Source organism: Schistocerca serialis, chromosome 1, assembly GCF_023864345.2.
Source record: "Schistocerca serialis cubense isolate TAMUIC-IGC-003099 chromosome 1, iqSchSeri2.2, whole genome shotgun sequence".
Lineage (NCBI taxonomy): Eukaryota > Metazoa > Arthropoda > Insecta > Orthoptera > Acrididae > Schistocerca > Schistocerca serialis.
Window position 1 is genome coordinate 496,026,518 of NC_064638.1, and position 19,424 is coordinate 496,045,941.

Here is a 19,424-nt window from a genome sequence, read left to right on the forward strand (position 1 = left end):
GAATCATGAAAGAAGGTTGTATACATGGAATAGGATTGGAAATACTAGAAGGTTTCAGATGGATTATATAATGGTAAGACAGAGATTTAGGAACTAAGTTTTAAATTGTGAGACCTTTCCAGGAGCAGATGAGGACTCTGACCACAATTTATTGGTTACGAAGTGTAGATTAAAACTGAAGAAACTGCAAAAATTTAGTAATTTAAGGAGATGGGACCTGGATAGACTGAAGAACCAGAGGTTGTAGAGAGTTTCAGAGAGGGCATTAGGGAATGATTGACAAGAACAAGGGAAACAAAAACACTAGCAGAAGAATGGGTAGCTTTGAGAGATGAAACAGTGAAGGCAGCAGAGGATCAAGTAGGTAAAAAGATGAGGGTTAGGAGAAATCCTTGGGTATCAGAAGAGATATTGAATTTAATTGATGAAAGGAAAAAATATAAAAATACACTAAATGAAGCAAGTGAAAAGGAATACAAAAGTTTTAAAAATGAGATTGACAGGAAGTGCAAAATGGCTAATCAGGGATGGCTAGAGGAAAAATGTGAGGGTGTAGAAGATGTATCAGCAGGGGTAAGATAGATACTACCTACAGGTTCATTGAAGAGGCTTTGGAGAAAAGAGAAGCACCTGTATGAATATAAAGAGCTCAGATTGAAAGCCAGTCCTAAGCAAAGGAGGGAAAGCACAGAGGTGGAAGGAGTATATAGTGGGTCTATACAAGGGTGATGTACTTGAGGGCAATATTATGGAAATGGAAGAGGACATAGATGAAAATGAAACCAGAGACATGATACTGTGTGAAGAATATGATAGAGCACCGGAAGACCTAAATCCAAATAAGGCCCCAGAAGCAAACAACATTCCATTAGAACTCCTGATAGCCTTGGGAGAGCCAGCCATGACAGAACTCTTCCATCTGGTGAGCAAGATGTATAAGGCAGGCAAAATACTCTGAGATTTCAAGAAAAATAGAATAATTGCAGGTATGAAAGTTACCGAATTCTCAGTTTAATAAGTCACAGTTGCAAAATACTAACACAAATTCTTTACAGATGAATGACAACACTGATAGAAGCCGATCTCCCAGAGGATGTTATTCAATCTGTGTATTGAGCAAGCAATAAAGGAAACAAAAGAAAAATGTGGAGCAGAAATTAAAATCCATGGAGAAGACATAAAAACTTTGAGGTTTACTGATGACATTGTAATTCTGTCAGAGACAGCAAAGGACTTGAAGAGCAGCTGAACAAAATGGAAAGTGTCTTGAAAGGAGGATATGAGATGAACATCAACAAAACGAAATGAAGATAATGAAATGTAGTCAAATTAAATCAGGTGATGATGAGGGAATTAAATTAGGAAATGACACATTTAAAGTAGTAGATGAGTTTTGATATTTGCGGAGCAAAATAACTGATAATGGTCAAAATGGAGAGGATATAAAATATAGACTGGCAATGGCAAGGAAACCATTTCTAAAGAAGAGAAATTTGTTAACATCGAGTACAGATTTAAGAGTAGGGGAGTCTTTTCTGAAAATATTTCTATGAAGTGTAGCCATGTATGGAAGTGAAACATGGATGATAAATAGGTCAGACAAGAAGAGAGTAGAACTTTCAAAATGTGGCATTACAAAAGAATGCTGAAGATTTGATGGGTAGAACACATTACTAATGAGGAGGAGAAGAGGAATTTGTGGCACAGCTTGATGAGAAGAATGCATCAGTTGGCGGGACATGTTCTGAGGCATTAAGGGATGACCAATTTAGTATTGGAGGGAAGCATGGAGGGTAAAAATCAGTCAAGGGAGACCAAGAGATGAATACACTAAACAGATTCAGAAGGATGTAGGTTGCAGTAGTTATTCAGAGATGAAGAGGCTTGCACAGGATAGAGTAGCATGGAGAGCTGCGTCAAACAGTCTCTGGACTGGAAACCATAATAACAACCACATGTGTGCAGTAGTTATTTTAATCTTTTTTTGTATGTATGAAGCTGTATTTCTAGATTCCTTCAAGATTCCTCCCTTCATACTAGTTCTTGAAACTTTAAAAGTTGGCTTTAGTGGGATAGTTGGTGTTTGTCTATAAAATGTCTGCAAGTTCAGGGTTTTCACCATTTCTGTGATGCTTGCCTCTGAGTCAAAAAATCTGTAATTATTAATGGTACCCATTTTCTCTATGCATCAATATCCCCTTTCAGTCCAATTTTGGTAGGTGGTAGGGGTCTCACACATTTTAACAATATTTGTGAATGGGTTACACAAGTATTTGTAGCCAAATTCCTTTGCAGAATGATTGCATTTTTGTTCAGGATGCTACCAATGAACCAACATCTACCACCTGCTTTACTTAGCATCCTCTTGGAAGTTCAGTAATCCAAAACATGGACACTGTATGGTACATAACTCTCTTCAGTGGTGGGCAGTTCTGCTTAATGAGAATTGATTTTTGTATGTCATTACCTTTGGTTCCATGGCCAAGTATCAGTTGGACTTCAAATGGAAAGCTCAGGGGATTCACTAATCAGTCTGTTCTTTTATCACTTACAGCATGATTTGTTAATATGAGAAATGCCTAGTTCCACTATGTTTGCAGTTCACATTACATTATACATCTGGGTATAACTGGATGGGTAAGTTGATTCCAAGATCAGAGCAAGACAAATGCAGTCATCTCCAATAGGATCATGTTTAGAAAGCAACTGTCAGATGGAGGAAAGCTTTTATCACTTTCTCCAATATTGTCTTGAGACAAGTTGCACATGGAAAAATTGATTAGGACTTTGTGTTCCTTATCCTTCAGAATGCTGTACTAACAACACTGCAACAACATGCCCATGCTAAAATTTCAGTGAAATGTTATGGTTTTTCACCTTAGTTTGCTCAGTTGCTCAGATTTATACATAACACGGCACATAACCTCTTTTTCTGTGAAACAAATGTTAGTCACAATGTACAAATAATGAGTCTTCCTATCATACAAAATACTTTGTTTCAAAATAATTTCCATTATTTTGATAAACATTCTGAATTTATGTTTTGAGTTTTGTTGTTTTAAGGACACATTTTCATTTACCAAGTTTGTCTCTACAGCCAAACAGTCAGCATGTCTAATGAATCATAGAAGATACTTGCCACCCACACTCCCATGTCCAATTGCCAGTATAGCAGAGGGTTCTTATTGGGTCTATTTAGTCTCACAATGACAACAAAGAAAGTTTGAAGAACTAGTAGTAGCCCTTATTGAAGGCTGACACCAACCAGGAGAGTGGCAAGCTGACTTTATTTCCCTCCAAAATGTCTGTCCAGTGACACTTGAAGGAGGGAATGAAACAGCAATCAGTCAGGAGGCCAACATTATGTGATGATAATGGTAAGAAATATAATTTAATTTTATTTACACCCATCAAAGCCAGGCTCAGTTTATGCACTCAACAATGAACAGTTGCTGCAACATATTGTTGACTGGTACTGTTGAGAAATGTGATAACTTCTCTTTGAGGAGAACTGCAGCATCATTACAGCTACATTGTTGTAGCATCTCTATTTCATTTGCAAGAGAATGTGGAAAGGCAACCAGTCTAATGTAGCTAACTCATGGGTGGTGTGTAATAGACATATGTAACAACATAAAAAGTCAAAAGCGGATAGATAAAAAAAATTGTCAAAAATTGATTGTTTTCATTGTAACATAAAAAGTCACTTGTTTCTGGGTGAGCTACAGCCCTTTCTCCATTTGAAATACATAAGCTGACATACACATGTGTGTTTGTGGGATGGGGGTGAGGGGTGGTGGCATGGAGGGAGGGGCAGTGGCATGGGGGGGGGGGGGGGGGTAATACCTCTAAGTTCTTTGGGTTCAGCTGGGATGTAACTTCTATATCATAATTCTTCTATCCTCCACAACATCTCATCCCACTATGCATTATTCCTTCCTTTCCTACATAGAAAACTACATTTTCATGGTGCTTTGTGCCTCTGCTTGTGAAATTAGTTTTCAGAAATAGAACTAGTTGCATTTTCTTAGGTGACTGAAGCTTTGTTTACCCATTTAAGTCAGAGTCTGTACTTTAAATTTTAAAGTGTGCATATAAATTCCTGAAATCAATTCTTATCTATGCTATTGCATGCTGCAAATTAGTAACTGTTCTAACATGCACTAGCAACATACGACATGTATTTCCTCTATAAAAAAACATTAAAACTTCATATTCATAAAAGACTGATGAAATGACGTGAACAGACATAATGTGCTTTATCTAATACTAATCACTATATCTAAGCTAAACAACACACATTTTCTATATATTTATAATTTACCTCTGATTAAACTTTGCATGCCGTGGACTGCTGCATAAATGAAGAAGTAATTCATTATGATAGTGATTACACAATATTATTTTATTTTTCAGATGAGTACAAGGTATTACTGTGAATATTCTTACCTTGGATTGAATTTTGTATGTCTTGGACTGCTGCTTGAATGAAGAGGTGATCTATTGGGAGGAGATAATGGTGAAGTTTCTCCTTCTTCAGGTATATTTTCATCATCCTCGCTTATAGATGGAAGAGTCATTGACGGAACTCCATTTATTTCTGATTCTTGCTGTATAAACGAAAAAGTAGTTCTATATTTGAAGTTAGGGAAGAAAAAAAAGGGCAGTTTATTGACTTCTTATAAATCTGTATGGACGACATTCATGAAGTTCTTATCATTGAGTATCTGAATGCATCCAGATGTCATTAAAGTAATCATATTTTTCATTCTTCATTTATATAGTTCTCTCTTTATTCATGCAGTGCCCTATTGTAGTAATGTATAAGAAAGTAAAATGAAGGACAATTTATGTTTAATGAACCATGAACAATTAGGTCCTTAGAGATAGAGCATACACTCAGATTAGGATGGATAGGGAATGAAATCACTCATGTCTTTTGCAAATGAACCATCATGGCTTCAGCCTTATGTGGTTTTGAGAAACCATTTTACATCTAAATCTATATGAGCAGACAGGGATTTGCAATGCTGTGGTCCTGAACGTGTCATTTGCCTTACCACTGTGTCCCATCACTAAGTAGAAAGAGAAAATTTATGAATAAGTAATTGATCACAGTTGAAATGCAAGATATTGTGAAAAAATTGTTTGAGGCTCAAAAATAGAATTTGCAGGTACTCTAAAACACAAAATGATCTTTGAGGGGTGAGCACGTGATGAACTTCATGCATTCTCCATATATATGCTTATCCATGCAACTGCTGGAGAGTTTGTCACTGATGCTGGATCAGCATTAAAAATGTTGCATGTATATGAATAAAGTCCTGACTGGATGGATCAATCATTTTTTGACAGCTATTTAAAAAGAACGGATGAAGCATCCATTGGACAACATTAAATCTGTGCAAGAACATGAAGTGCAACAAGACAGAATAGTTTCATCTGCTACAATACCATTCCTAACATAAATAGTCCTTCTTTTCTTTTCTGCTCTCTTTTCCATATGCAGTACATATTCCAGCATATTTGAAACCTTCCAGTTTCTTCCCAATTTCTATTTTATTTTTCTGAACAACATTATTCAATGTGTAGTTTACAGGCTGCTGATAATAACATACACATAGTGTGTGTAAAAATATTTTTTTAAAGAAAAGTTCAGAATTTCTGATTCATGAAAACCATTTGCACTTGCAAATTTGACCTCACTAATGATGGTTTGTTTTAGGAGTGACATACCTTATTTGAAGAACATCTTCTTTTTCTGAAAACTATGTATTTACAAAGCTTTACTTATTCAGTATCACTGAATTTGAGAATGTTGAAATTGTAAAATGAAATCTTTTAGCAAATTCAGTGATACTGCCTTGTAGCATGAATTTTGTGTTTCCAAAAATTTATACTTCTACTAAAATAATGTATTAATTAATGAACTATTTCAATTAGAAAATATGAGTTTCTAAAAAAATCTTGGTGACCTTTGCTGGATCCCACTCCAAAATGCCACTAGCTACATAAAACAGAACCTGCCATTTTTAAGGACATTTAACCAACTGTTCGTCACAATGACTTCAGTGCCTCTTTATAGGATATATGTATTATCTATCATTTTTATATTACTACTGAAAAGTAATAACTTTGTAAAGTACAGTAATTTTGTAAAAAGAATATTACACATTTTTAAAAAATAGGTATTGTGCACCAAGCCACAGTCAACATTTCTCAAGCTAACAGTGAGATACATTTATACAATCAGTCTGTGTTTAGCCTTCATCATCCAAGGCACCTTGTCAGTGGGTTGTTAAATGTTAAAGGTTAAAGATTGTACAGAACTGGAATATTCCACAGATAAAATATCCAATGGCATTGCCTTGTTTTATTAACTAAAGACACCACAAAATAAACATGTTTTTTAAGAGGTTCATTGTCAAAGCCAAATACTTTTGTAGTATTTCTTTTTGTAGTATTTCTTTAATACGTCCTAAAACATTCATGTATTTTAATTGAATGTACAAGGAGAAGGAATAATTAATATGTATAGTTCAGCATTATCTTTTTTCACAGACATTAAAAATTTCAGAAGTATAAATTTACACTATCACAACAAATTACTTTTCTAATAAATATATGATGCATGTCCAGAAACTAGATACTGTTTTGGGAAAAAAATACTCATGAAATCATTTTTCTTTTTTCAAACCAAATTTTTTTTCCAAGAAAGAGCATTTCTTAAACCCTTTTTCTGTGTAGCTGCCACCACTTTTCTGTTGTCATTGTGGGAAATCAACTTTTTTATGCCCTCTTCACAGAAAGATGGCACCAGCAAAGGCAGCCACTGTGTTATGCATTGTCATCACTGTCAAAGCACTCTGCTCCAAAATCATGCATCAAGTTTGAGAACAGGTGGTACAAAATAGATGCTGCACAGAGAGTGATTGAACTGCTCCCAGTCGAATTGTTGGGTAAGGTTTTGAGTGACACCAGGAAAACGGGGATATGCACTGTCAGGAGGCAACACAGTGCCTTGTCTGAGCTTTCCACAACTTTTGTTTTGAATTTTGCATCAAAGTTTTCTCAATATTTCACAGTATTTTACTGGATTGATGGTTTCATGTCTGGGAAGGAAATCAACGAACAGCAAATAACATGAAAACAGTATTCAGCAGTGGCTGTCTTCACAGGCAGCATCTTTCTGTGATGAGGGCATAGAGAAATTGGTTTCCTGCTGTGGCAAATGTCTGAACAATGGTGGCAACTATATAGAAAAATAGTTTTAGTTTAAGAACTGCACTTTCCTGTAAAAATAATTTTTGGTTTGAAAAAACGTTTTATGAGTTTTTCTCCAAAAAAGTACTTACTTTCAAGACATGCCTCTTACTTGATACTCTTTTTTCACTAAAATCCATTTGATACACCTAAAAAGGCAGGGAAGAACAGAGATTATTACAGAAGGAGCACAAACTTTGATTTGGCAGAAATGTGGAAGAAATAAGTTGTGTCATTCTTAAAAAAACTATCCTGGCTTCTTTTTAAGTGATTTAGAGAAACCACAGAAATTCTGAACCCAGATAGCCAGATGTGGATTTCAACAGTACTACTGCCAAAAGCACGTCCAAGGTCTTAGTTGCTGTTCCACCTATATACAGGGTGTTTGTAGAGGAAAGGTCAGTATTTTACACAGTCACAGTATAAGTAATTCTGAACAAAAAAATATTATATGAACATAGGTCTACAAATGCTTCATTTGGAGGTATGGGTATTGAAAGGAACTATATTTCTGCAAAACTGATGAGCACAATGTGAACATATATGCAATATAACTGTACCATAATGTGATTTTCTTGAAAACAATGTTACAGAGATGAACAGTTATGTTATACATTTTTACATACTGTTTATTTACTTTGCATTTAGTACATAATGTATTTACAACATGCATGTTATTTGTATTCAGTTGAAAAAGATGTATCACATCTTTTACAAATGGCTTTAACACTTATCGAACAGATGTAGTACAGTTCACAGAACAGGTTTGAATATCCTGCCATGAACGTCGTTGCACTTTTGTGCTCTACTGGTAACATGTTGTGCTGCTTGTTCAGTTGCCTGTGGTTGCTTCCTAATCAATTCAGCAGTGTCCATGATGCAATGAAGGAGTTTATCTCGTGTATTTACCTTTACTTTGTGAACCTCTGATTTCATCCAACCTCATGAACAGAAATCTAAAGGTGTAAGGTCAGGTGATCCTGGAGGCCAGTTAATAGCACCACTATGGCCAATCCAGCGACAAGGGTAGGTGCGGTTGAGATGGTCCCTCACACGTAAGGTAACATGTGGAGGGGCACCGTCATGTTGAAAGTATATTCCAGTTTGTTTGGCTAAAGGAACGTCTTCCAATAGTTCCACAAATGAATTTTCCAAAAAATGCAGGTAACTCTTTCCAAGGGTAGGTGCAGTTGAGATGGTCCCTCACACGTAAGGTAACATGTGGAGGGGCACCGTCATGTTGAAAGTATATTCCAGTTTGTTTGGCTAAAGGAACGTCTTCCAATAGTTCCACAGATGAATTTTCCAAAAAATGCAGGTAACTCTCTCCAAGGGTAGGTGCGGTTGAGATGGTCCCTCACACGTAAGGTAACATGTGGAGGGGCACCGTCGTGTTGAAAGTATATTCCAGTTTGTTTGGCTAAAGGAACGTCTTCCAATAGTTCCACAAATGAATTTTCCAAAAAATGCAGGTAACTCTCTCCTGTCAGTCACTGATTGATAATAAATGGACCTATCAAAACGTTACTGATCATGCTGCACCAAACATTTATGGCAAAATGAACTTTTAATTGCTATCCACTGAAGTGTACATATTTTCCCATGACCATCAATGATTACTGCGTGTGTTGTTGATTCCATGTCGTGAAAACTAGGCTTCGTCAGTGAATCGTATGTATGGGAGTCAATGACTATTCTCAATTACCCAGTGACAGAATTGCAGTTGTTGGGCATTGTCACAAATGTGGAGATTTTGGATACGCTGTATGTGAAATGGATACAGGTTTTCCACATGTAAGGTTCTCCATACATGAGTCTGTGGGACATTCATATGCAGGGACATTCTTTGTATGCTCATACTGGGACTTCACTCAGCACTTGCAATAATTCCTTCCTGTCCTTGTAAAGTTTGTTAACGTCCACGCTTGGACAAAACATGTCTACTTGGTAGAGAGAATGTTGCACACAAAGTTAATCATCAAGTTGGAAAGTGCCTGTGGTATTTTTCTCTTCGGTGGTAGCACTACCATCACAGAAGCCATAAACATACACTATATCTGTGTACTCCTCAATACTGTAGATGTGTGGCATTGTCAGCAGCACTTGTATGAACACACTTAACACCACACACTACACAGCTAACCAATCCATCGCCGGTACACAGCACAATTCGGCTTACACAGCACAACTGCACAAACAACAGGTGATTGTACTACATATGTCACATGACCATAATATGTGTAGGTTGTATAGTGTAAAAATGGCATGTACCCATGCATTGTTTGCAAGAAAATCACGTTATGGTCCAGTTGTATTTTGTATACGTTCATGATGTGCTCATCAATTTTGCAGAATTAAAGTTCCTTTCAATACCCATGTCTCCCTAACGAAGCATTTACAGACCTATGTTCATACATTTTTTGTTCAGAATTACTTATACTATCACTTTTTAAAGTATTGATGTTTCCTCCCCAAACATCCTGTATACATAGCGTTTGTCAGAATTTCCACATTTATCAGGTTAAACAATGTAAAAAGGAAGGTTTACCAAATATTTTTAAGAGATAGACAGATATTTATTTCATAGCATCCATATGCCTTTATTTAAGTCAGATTTTGCATCCTCTCTTCCCTCCCACTGTCACCCTAGTCCTCTTTACTTTTTCAGTTTCTCTGTTAGATCATTACTGAGAGGGCCCAAATCTTTGCAAAATTATCTGATTGACACTTTGCTTCTGCGCAAGTAGTCTAGGAGTCCTTGTGATAACTGTGTGGCTCTCTCCATGACAGACCATTGATAACACAGGCTAGTATATGTACCACTATCCTATAGCATGATACTTTGAAAGTAAAAAAAATAGTTACTCAGCAAGTTGTTTCACAAGTAATTCCCCCCAGATATAAAAAACAATGAGACAATTGCAATATAATGGAACATAAGTATAAAGTTTTATTCCACCTTAAAGTTTTGATAAAGCTAACAATGTTTCTAAGTATTTTGTTAATTATTTACATTTTTTAATTATGATTTGGGAAAAATCTGCGTGATATTTAGTTTATCTTGTGTCCTCTCACAATTATTTATCTGCATCTACATGACTACTTGGCAATTACTACCTGGCAGTGTGGCCATTTAAATGCAAACTCTTTCTACTGGATTTCATAAAATGATCACCACTTTAGGAAAACCATGTGCACACTAAAAATGTAATTGGTTAAATTAACTTGAATGGTACATACCTCTGCTTCATAGCCTTCACGGAGGTTGTACGTCAGGTCATGCTGAATATCATTTGCAAATTCTTGCTGATATTCAGGGTATAGTCTCAAAACATCTACTAGGCCTTGCATATTAATACATTTTAAATCACAGTAGGTGAGTGCTTTTACATCACAGCTTGATTTCACAACCACATCAGTGCTAGAGGCTCCACCTCCTCCTCCTCCACCACCACCACTTCCATTGCCCGAAGGCTGCAGGTACATAGAAATATCACAGCCAAACAAATCACCTTTACCTGAAAAAATTACAAAAGGTCATAGACTAGGTACCAGTTTCTGCATTGATGTTCAGAAATTATGCGTGAATTTCTAATTAACATTTTGATAAAATTGTCACCTATGACTTTTGTAGCAGATTTGATGTTTTTAGAACTATTCAAAGTATATGGCTATCAACAATGAAGAAAAAGATAGATTGTTACTTACAATAAAGAAGACACAGTAAGTTGCAGACAGGCATGATTAAAAAACACTTATATAAATCTTTTGGCTGCAGCCTTTATCAGCAAAAGAGAAAGACACAACATTCATACAAACAAACAAGGTTGCTTGTGCATGTGAATGGTATGTGTTTCTCTTTTGCTGATGAAGGCTGTAGCTGAAAGCTTTATACAAGTATCTTTTAATTGTGCCTGTCTGCAACTTAACACATATTCTTTATGGTAAGCATCCTGTATTTTCCTACAGTGTTGATATTCCTACCTGGAGTTTCCACTCTTCAAAGTACATGACTTTATTTTACAGTAATATTGGGCAAATAATTCAGGAAATCTTGGAAATGAATCATATTTCTAACTTCAACAATTGTCGGAAAAGCTCTTGATGGTATTGTTGTTATCAGTGAAAATAAATTGCTTTAGGTCCAAATTAGTTTTCATTTCTAGATTTCAGGAAATCTTTTGACATGTTGCCCATTGCAGGCTTGCAATGCAGATACAACATATGGAATACTTTCCCAGATATCTAAATGGCTCAAAGATTTCTTAAGTAATAGAACCCAGTATGTTGTTGGTTGGTCGGTTGTTTTGGGGAAGGAGACCAGACAGCGAGGTCATCGGTCTCATCGGATTAGGGAAGGATGGGGAAGGAAGTCAGCTGTGTCCTTTGAAAGGAACCATCCCGGCATTTGCCTGGAGCGATTTAGGGAAATCACAGAAAAACTAAATCAGGATGGTCGGACGCGGGATTGAACTGTCGTCCTCCCGAACAGTATGTTGTCCTCAATGGCAAGTAGCCATCAGGGACAAGAGTATTCTCAGGGGTGCCCCAGGGAAGTGTGATAGAACTGCTATCATTTTCTACATCCATAATTGATCTGGCAGACAGAGTGGGAAGCAGTCTGCAGTTGTTTTCTGATGATGATGTGATGTACAGGAAAGTGTTGAAATTGAGTGACAATAGAAGGATACAGGAAGACTTAGACAAAATTTCTAGTGGATGTGTTGAATAGCAACATAGAAAAAAATGTAAGTTAATGCATATGAGTAGGGAAAACAAAACCATAAAGTTTGGATACAGCATTAGCAGTGACCTGCTTGACAAACTGACATTGTTTAAATATCTGGGTGTAATTTTGCCAACCAATATGAAATGGAATGAGCATGTAAGGGTTGTGGTAGGAATGTGACTGATTGACTTAGGTTTATTGCAAGACTTTTGGGAAAGTGTGGTTCATTTGTAAACCATATATACTCGTGCAACCTATTCTTGAGTACAGCTCAAGTGTTTTCGATCCATACCAGGTCCGATTAAAGGAAGAAATTGAAGCAATTCAGAGGTGGGCTGCTAGATTCGTTACTTCTAGGTTTGAACAACATGCAGATGTTATGAAGTTGAACTGAAATGGGAATCTCTGGAAAGAAGGTTTTTTTTTTTTTTTTTTTTTTAAAAAAAAAAAAAAAAGGGAACTCTATTGAGAAAATTTAGAGAACCACCATTTGAAGATGACTGCAGAACTATTCTACTGGTGGCAATATACATTTTGAATGAGGACCGAAAAGCTAAAATACAAGGCATTAGGGCTCATACAGAAGCATATAGATGGTCATTTTTCCCTCTCTTTATTTATGAGTGGAACAGGAAGGGAGGTGGCTATTAGCGGTGCCGTAAAGGTACGCAGTGTACATTGGCTTGCAGAGTATGTATGTAGATGCAGATTTATAGATGTTGTACAGTTTCGGACTAATATGGTGTCTGTGGGGATCTCCATTCATCTGCATAACTTTCTTTATGACTCAAACATTGTTGTTTATGTTGATCAGATTTCAGTGAAGACATGTCTCAATTGTTCTCACAAGTGGACTTCCCTCTTGTCAATTCCATTCAATTCCTCTATCAATTTTTCTCTATTTACCAACGAGAATGCTTTCTTACAATTTACAGAGACTGTATGGTACTTAGCTCTGGTGTATCGGGGTATCTGCTATCTGATCTGTAAGTGCTTCACTAACTGTATTGTGCTCCTGTCTTTTGTTGAGTATGTTTGTGAATACTTTGAAGGAAGTGTTTTCTAGCAACACTACTCTGAATGAATCTGCTGATGCTCTGTCTTCCTCTCCTTTGTACAGGATATTTGTTGCTGCTATTTCCCAGTTTTCAGGATTCCTTTTTCTGTTTGTAAGCACCTGTTCATCAGCTCCTTCCACAGTTCCTCCATATGAACATTGGAGATTTTGAGATGTTCCATGTACATGTTGTCATGTTTCTTCCTTCTTTTATTGCTTGTCTGAGTTCAGCACATGTTACTAATTCAAAGTTGTGCATGGTTTCTGTTGCTTCCATTTCATGTACCTTGTCTTTTTCCTGTTTATTCTATATTTCTGAGAAATGTGTTTCCCATTTCTTCATGTGAATTTCTCCTGTTATGGGTGTGACATTCTTTCTCATTGCAATGAATGAATCTGATTTTTCATCTACTGCTAATTTTCTTGCCTTCTCCTCAATTTATTCTGCTTTTTTCCTTTTCATTGTAGATTTGTATTTCCTTTTTGTATATGGATACACAGTTAAATCTGCTAGTCTGTCTTCTTTTTTATAAAATTTTTGCTATTTGACTGTAAACTGCACATCTATTTCACACAGTCATGCTTTTGGTTTTATAGCCATTCTCAAGCACATGTTGAAATGTTACAATATATCGGAAAAAAAAAATCTGGTCTTATACACATTGTTCACAACAGCTGATGCACAGAAGAGATGAATGATGGTCGTGGGAATATACTGACTGTTAAATATGCCATACTGTGTGTTAATGGTTATTCATTGCACAATGTTAGCCACATAATGTTCTTCAATATGTTTTCACATACTGTAATATGATAACTGGTCTATAAGACCAGAAATATGTTTTTTTGATGATGGTTTGTCACAGATAGGTCAGATGCATTGCGACATTTCAACATGACTTGAGGATGGCTATAAAGCTGAATTTATGATTATGTGAATTAAATGAACATTTTACACTCAAATGGCAGAAATTTCTTTCAAAAAATTCTACATGTCTATGGTTCCCCATCAAGCAAAAAATCATGTTTGTGTTTTTGCTGTGTACAGTGTGTGATGAAGCAAGCTGGGATCTCTTTACTTCCTCTCTTGTTTTGCTATCTGACTCCTTAAATTCATTTCTTCATTTCCATAAAAGAGGAAGGCTGGCCCTCAGTCTTAAGGAATAGAGCACCAAGTCTAATTTTTAGTTTTGTGTATGTAAGTAATTTCCTAATGCTATTCCTAGTTAATTTCTTTTATTATAGGGTGAAATCAGTAACTGTTTCATGACTTAGATTCTATTGTTGACCTATAAACAAATATAAACTCTGTACTAATTAAAACATTTGGAAGAAGAACTGCTAGGATTCTTAAAGTACTTATTTGGCTCTATTCAAAAACATATCAGCAAAGCCAGCTCTTAATTAATTCCAAAACAATTATGAGGTTTGTCAGAAGTATTACTTGCATAACTATATCCATTAATTTCATTATTTAAACAAATAATTCAACCTAACCTATGTGATAGAAGAAACTGTTAAAATGAAGGAATTTTTCGATGTATTCAGTTAATTGAGTTATGTTTTAATTGTAATTTCTGTAAATTAAACATCAAACAATGTATAGTTTCAGTGCCTATTGTTGCAGCGATATATAAAGGACCAATTTTTGGTCCTGAGACAGTCACTCCGTGGCCGATTTTCAGAGGGAAATTATGTACTTTCCAAGTAACAACAATGCATCATCTTAACCATGGAGTTAGTGTAACATAAATAGGCCGTGTTTTAAAACAATGCCAGTGTATGTTCAATTTATTTGAGAAATAGTGTCACATGTACCTTATTATTCTGCAAGAACTGTGAACTATGTGGTTAAGTGTTTACTGCTCATAGATGTTCAACAGCAAACTATTGTAGCAGTATGCTGATGTTTGCCTGCAATCTATTAATGAGACTTAACATTTATCAGTAGTGAACTGGCCATATAACTGTGCAATATTGGGGGGTTGTGAACAGGGAAAGTAAAGAACTGTGAAATGCAACTGTCCAACTGAGGACTATCAATGAAGAAATAAAGCAGACGAATGTCACAAGTGCTGAAGGGTTTCTTTCCTTTCCATAAAACATTCTTGGTCAAACCAGTTTTGCTCTTGCCTTCTTCTTTTGATTTTCATAGCTTTGTTTAATACTTCTGTGGGTATTTTCAAAGTTTCTTCCAGTTGGCATTCCTCTATTAGTGCCCTCAGTCTTTCAATGTTATCTCTGTTTTGCTCCATAACTCCTTGTTGTATCTTTTGGGAGTAGATATTTGATCCAGTTGTCCATTCCTCAGTTGTAGTGATTCAATGTGGAAGCTCCTTATTATGGGTATGTGTGTCCTAATGGGGCCTGCTGCTAAGAATCATAACCCTCCTTGTTTGTATAGCACTAAATTTCATACTTTATAAAACACTAAAATCATTGTACTGGTTCCATTATGTGCAATGTAGGTTGGTATTTTCATTTTATTTGCTAGCTTGAAACTTCCCTCTTCTAGTGTTTCTAGCAGTAAGCATGAGGATTCATCTTATCAGACCCACAGTTATGATTTCTGGCTAGTATAAGATTTGTGTTGTATTTCAGTTGTTTGGTGGCTTTTGATACAATATCTATTATGATTTCAACCTGTACAGCTGGCTGTATATACACTGTCCAGTCACATTGATGTGACCATCTGTCAGAAGCTAGAATAACCACCTTTTGCAGCACGAACTACAGTGAGTCTCTGGAAAGTACCAGTAGTGATGTGGAGCCATGCTAACTCCAGTGTCATGTCCAGCAGCACTAGATTTCTCAGCTGATGATCCATGGCATATAAAGTCTGATCCCACAGATTTCTGACAAGGTTTTGTTCTAGAGAGGTTTGTGGCCACGAGAGTATGGTAAACTCATCCTAGTGCTCTTCGAACAACACACATACATTGTGAGCTGTGTGACTCATTGCATTGTCCTGCAACAGTGTTGACAAATAAACTGCCAGTGGGGCTGGAGATGGTCCAGAACAATGGATGCATCCTTGTGCTGATCCACTAGGCTTTCTAGAATGATGAGATCCCCCAGGGAATGTATTCCAGAATGACCCTTCCAATGATTTTTGCAGGGTGTTTGCTTTCAGATGTTTCATGCCATACAAGCCAATGGCCACCTGTCTGATGGAGCATAAAAAGTGATTCATATGAAATGGCCACCTGTTGCCTCTCGGTGGATGTTCAGTTGATCAAACCAGTGTCACCCTTCTTTTATTTCCTTCATTACTTCTTCACTGTATGGTTTGAACAGCAGGGTTGAAAGATTACATCCCAGTCTTAAATCCTTTTTAATCTGAACACTTCAAACTTTGTCTTCCACTCTTGTTAGTCCCTCTAGGTTCTTGTATACATTATATATTACCCATATCTCCCTATAGCTACTCCCATTTTTCTCAGAATTTCGCATATCTTGCTCCATTTGACATAGTCAAGTGCTTCTACCATGTCGACAATCCAATGAACATGTCTTGATTTCTCCTTAGTCTTGCTTCTATTATCAACCGCAACTTTACAATTGCCTCTCTGGTGCCTTTAACTTTCCTAAAGTCAAAATGATCATCATCCAATATATCCTCAATTGTCTTTTCCATTCTTCTGTATATTATTCTTGTCGGCAACTTGAGTGCAAGAGCGGTTACGCTGATTGTGCAATAATTCTCACACTTGTCAGCTCTTGCAGTCTTCAGAATTGTGGGGATGATATTTTTCTGAAAGGCAGATGGTATGTCACCAGACTGATACATTCTACACACCGACATGAATAGTCATTTTGTTGCCACACTCCCCAATGATTCTGATGGAATTTTATTTATCCCTTCTGCCTTATTTGTTATTAAGTTCTGGAAAGCTCTTTTAAATTCTGGTTCTAATGCTAGATTCCCTATCTCTCTTAAATTGACTCCTGCTCCTTCTTCTATCACATCAGACAAATCTTTGCGCTGATAGAGGTCTTCTATGTACTCTTTCCACCCGTCTGCACTCTCTCTGCATTTAATAGTGCAATGCCTGTTGCACTCTTAATGCTAGCACTCTTGCTTTTAATTTCCCCAAAGATTGTTTTCACTTTTGTATAAGCTGAGTCAGTTCTTCTGCCAATCATCTCTTTACATTTTTCGTGCAGCCTTTTCACATAACTTCCCTGCATTTGCCATTTATTTCATTATATAGTGACTTGCATTTTTGTATTCGTGAATTTATTTGAACATTTTTGTACTTCCTTCTTTCATCGATCAACAGAACTATTTCTTCTGTTGCCCATGGTTTCTTCACAGTTACATTGTTTGTACCAACAATTTTCTTTCCAGCTTCTGTGATCACCTGTTTTAGAGATGCCCGTTCCTCTTCTACTGAACTACCTACTGAGATATTCTTTATTAGAGTATCTATGGTCTTGGAGAGCTTCATACATATCTCTTCATTCCTCTCATTTTGTTGACATTCCTGACATAAGCATTGTTGGTAGATGTTGAAGGGCGTCCTGAGCAAGTGTCATCTTTAACTTCTGTTTGGCTATTTTAAAACCATTTAAAATATTTGTAACACTAAGTACAGCTTAAGCATTCACCACTGATAGCTTCCTGCATCATTTGGCGTGTCTCTGTAAAGGTTTTCTTGAGATTCAAGCAAACTGTGAGGCACAATTTTCTACTCAATACAGCACTGAACAATAACTAACAAACATATAATAATGAAACTTCTACCAGTTACACAATAAACATGGGCTTGTGCAGGGATGCCAACCAAACTTTGACCCAACACACCATTGTGGCGAAATTATGAATGTTCCAGAATTATTTGAACACACCTCGTATCTAGAGTGAGCCTTAGCGTTTCCCTTTTCAAATATTCCAGCTTTACTATGTGTTCAGACTTCTGACGTTACATGCCCCGACTCACGGAATGTTATCCTTTAGTTGGTTATTCAATCTTTTTCTCATTGTCACCTCCCCTTTGGCAGTCCCCTCCAGAAGAGCCAAATGGGGGACTAATCCAGAATCTTTTGCCAATGGAGAGATAATCACTTTTCAATTACAGGGCACATGTCCTGTGGATATATGAAATGTGTCTTCAATGCAGTGGTTTCCATTGTCTTCTACATTCTCATGCCATTGATCATTGCTGATTCTTCTGCCCTGAGGGGCAGTTTCCCACCCCAAGGGCAAAAGAATGTCATGAAGCTCTGTCCGCTCCTCTGAACCTCTTTGACAAGGCCATTGGTGAATGAGGGGTGACTATGGTCAGTTCAAGGCACAACAGCACAATGAACAACTACAAGCCATCATTTATAACATATCCACTAACCTACAGACTGAAGTTTGCCCTATCCTGTTGCTGATCCACCCTATACTCTGTGACACTCCCTCTTACCTCAATGACTCCACTACATAATATTCAACGAGCTCCACAATTAAACACACCCAGGCATGTGCGTTAAGCACACACAGGCATTCGCCAAATACTTTACTAGTGATGGACATTGATGTGGTCAAATATCAAGAAAGACTGTAAACTTTGGGCTCAACTTGTACCACGTGTCAAAAGTGCAACATCTCACACCATGAGCAACCTCACATAGACCATTTCCAAATCCTGGAAGGATGCTTTTAACATGTACATATTGACATGATCGGCCCACCACACATCTCCAACATCTACTCCTATCATCTCTTGCTGATCGATCAGGTCACAAATGGGTTGAAGCAGCACCAATAAAAGAGATTATGGCCAAATCTACCACCGATGTATTTGTTGAAACATGGACTCACACTTTGGCTGCCCCATGTCCACCGCAACAGACCAGAACAGACAGTTCAGATTTGGTCTCTTCCTCAAACTGTACAATATGAGAGGCACTAGCTCTAGCATACCATCCTCAATGTAACAAGCTGGCCCTCCAAGCAGACTTCATGCTCCAAGAACCATCACCTATGTCACCAGAACTACCAGACTTAGTTGCAGATGTTAAGGATCATATAGCACACCTTCTTATATTACCATCCCTTCCAAATTCATCGCCAAAAGCCTTTGTTCCCATAACAATCAGTAACTGGGATTTCATAATGTTAAGGGATGATACAGTTCAACCTGCCCTACACCCTGACTACTCAATCCCCTACAAATTGCACTGAAAAGATGCTTGAACCTTCCACACATCAATTAATGGAAAAACTACAACCATGTCTGTCAAGTAACTCAAATTCACGGACGCTTCAACATGCTTCACCAGATGACAGTACATGTCAAGCACCTCCCTCTCCAATACTTGCCAACACTCTCACTAGCAACTCAGCACCATCAAGCTTTATATTGAGACTGGAAAGCCATAACT

At 37.0% G+C, this 19,424-nt stretch overlaps 1 protein-coding gene across 1 annotated transcript in view; it reads right to left on the reverse strand.

Moving 5' to 3' along the window:
• The window catches only part of LOC126473985 (potassium voltage-gated channel subfamily H member 8), a 493,833-nt gene that overhangs the window by 50,142 nt on the left and 424,267 nt on the right, over positions 1 to 19,424 (reverse strand). Inside the window, exons 11-12 of the mRNA XM_050101374.1 lie at positions 10,504 to 10,781; positions 4,450 to 4,610 (exon numbers count right to left, since the gene is read on the reverse strand). Coding sequence (XP_049957331.1) covers positions 4,450 to 4,610; positions 10,504 to 10,781 — 439 coding nt within the window. The remainder of the gene's footprint in view (positions 1 to 4,449; positions 4,611 to 10,503; positions 10,782 to 19,424) is intronic.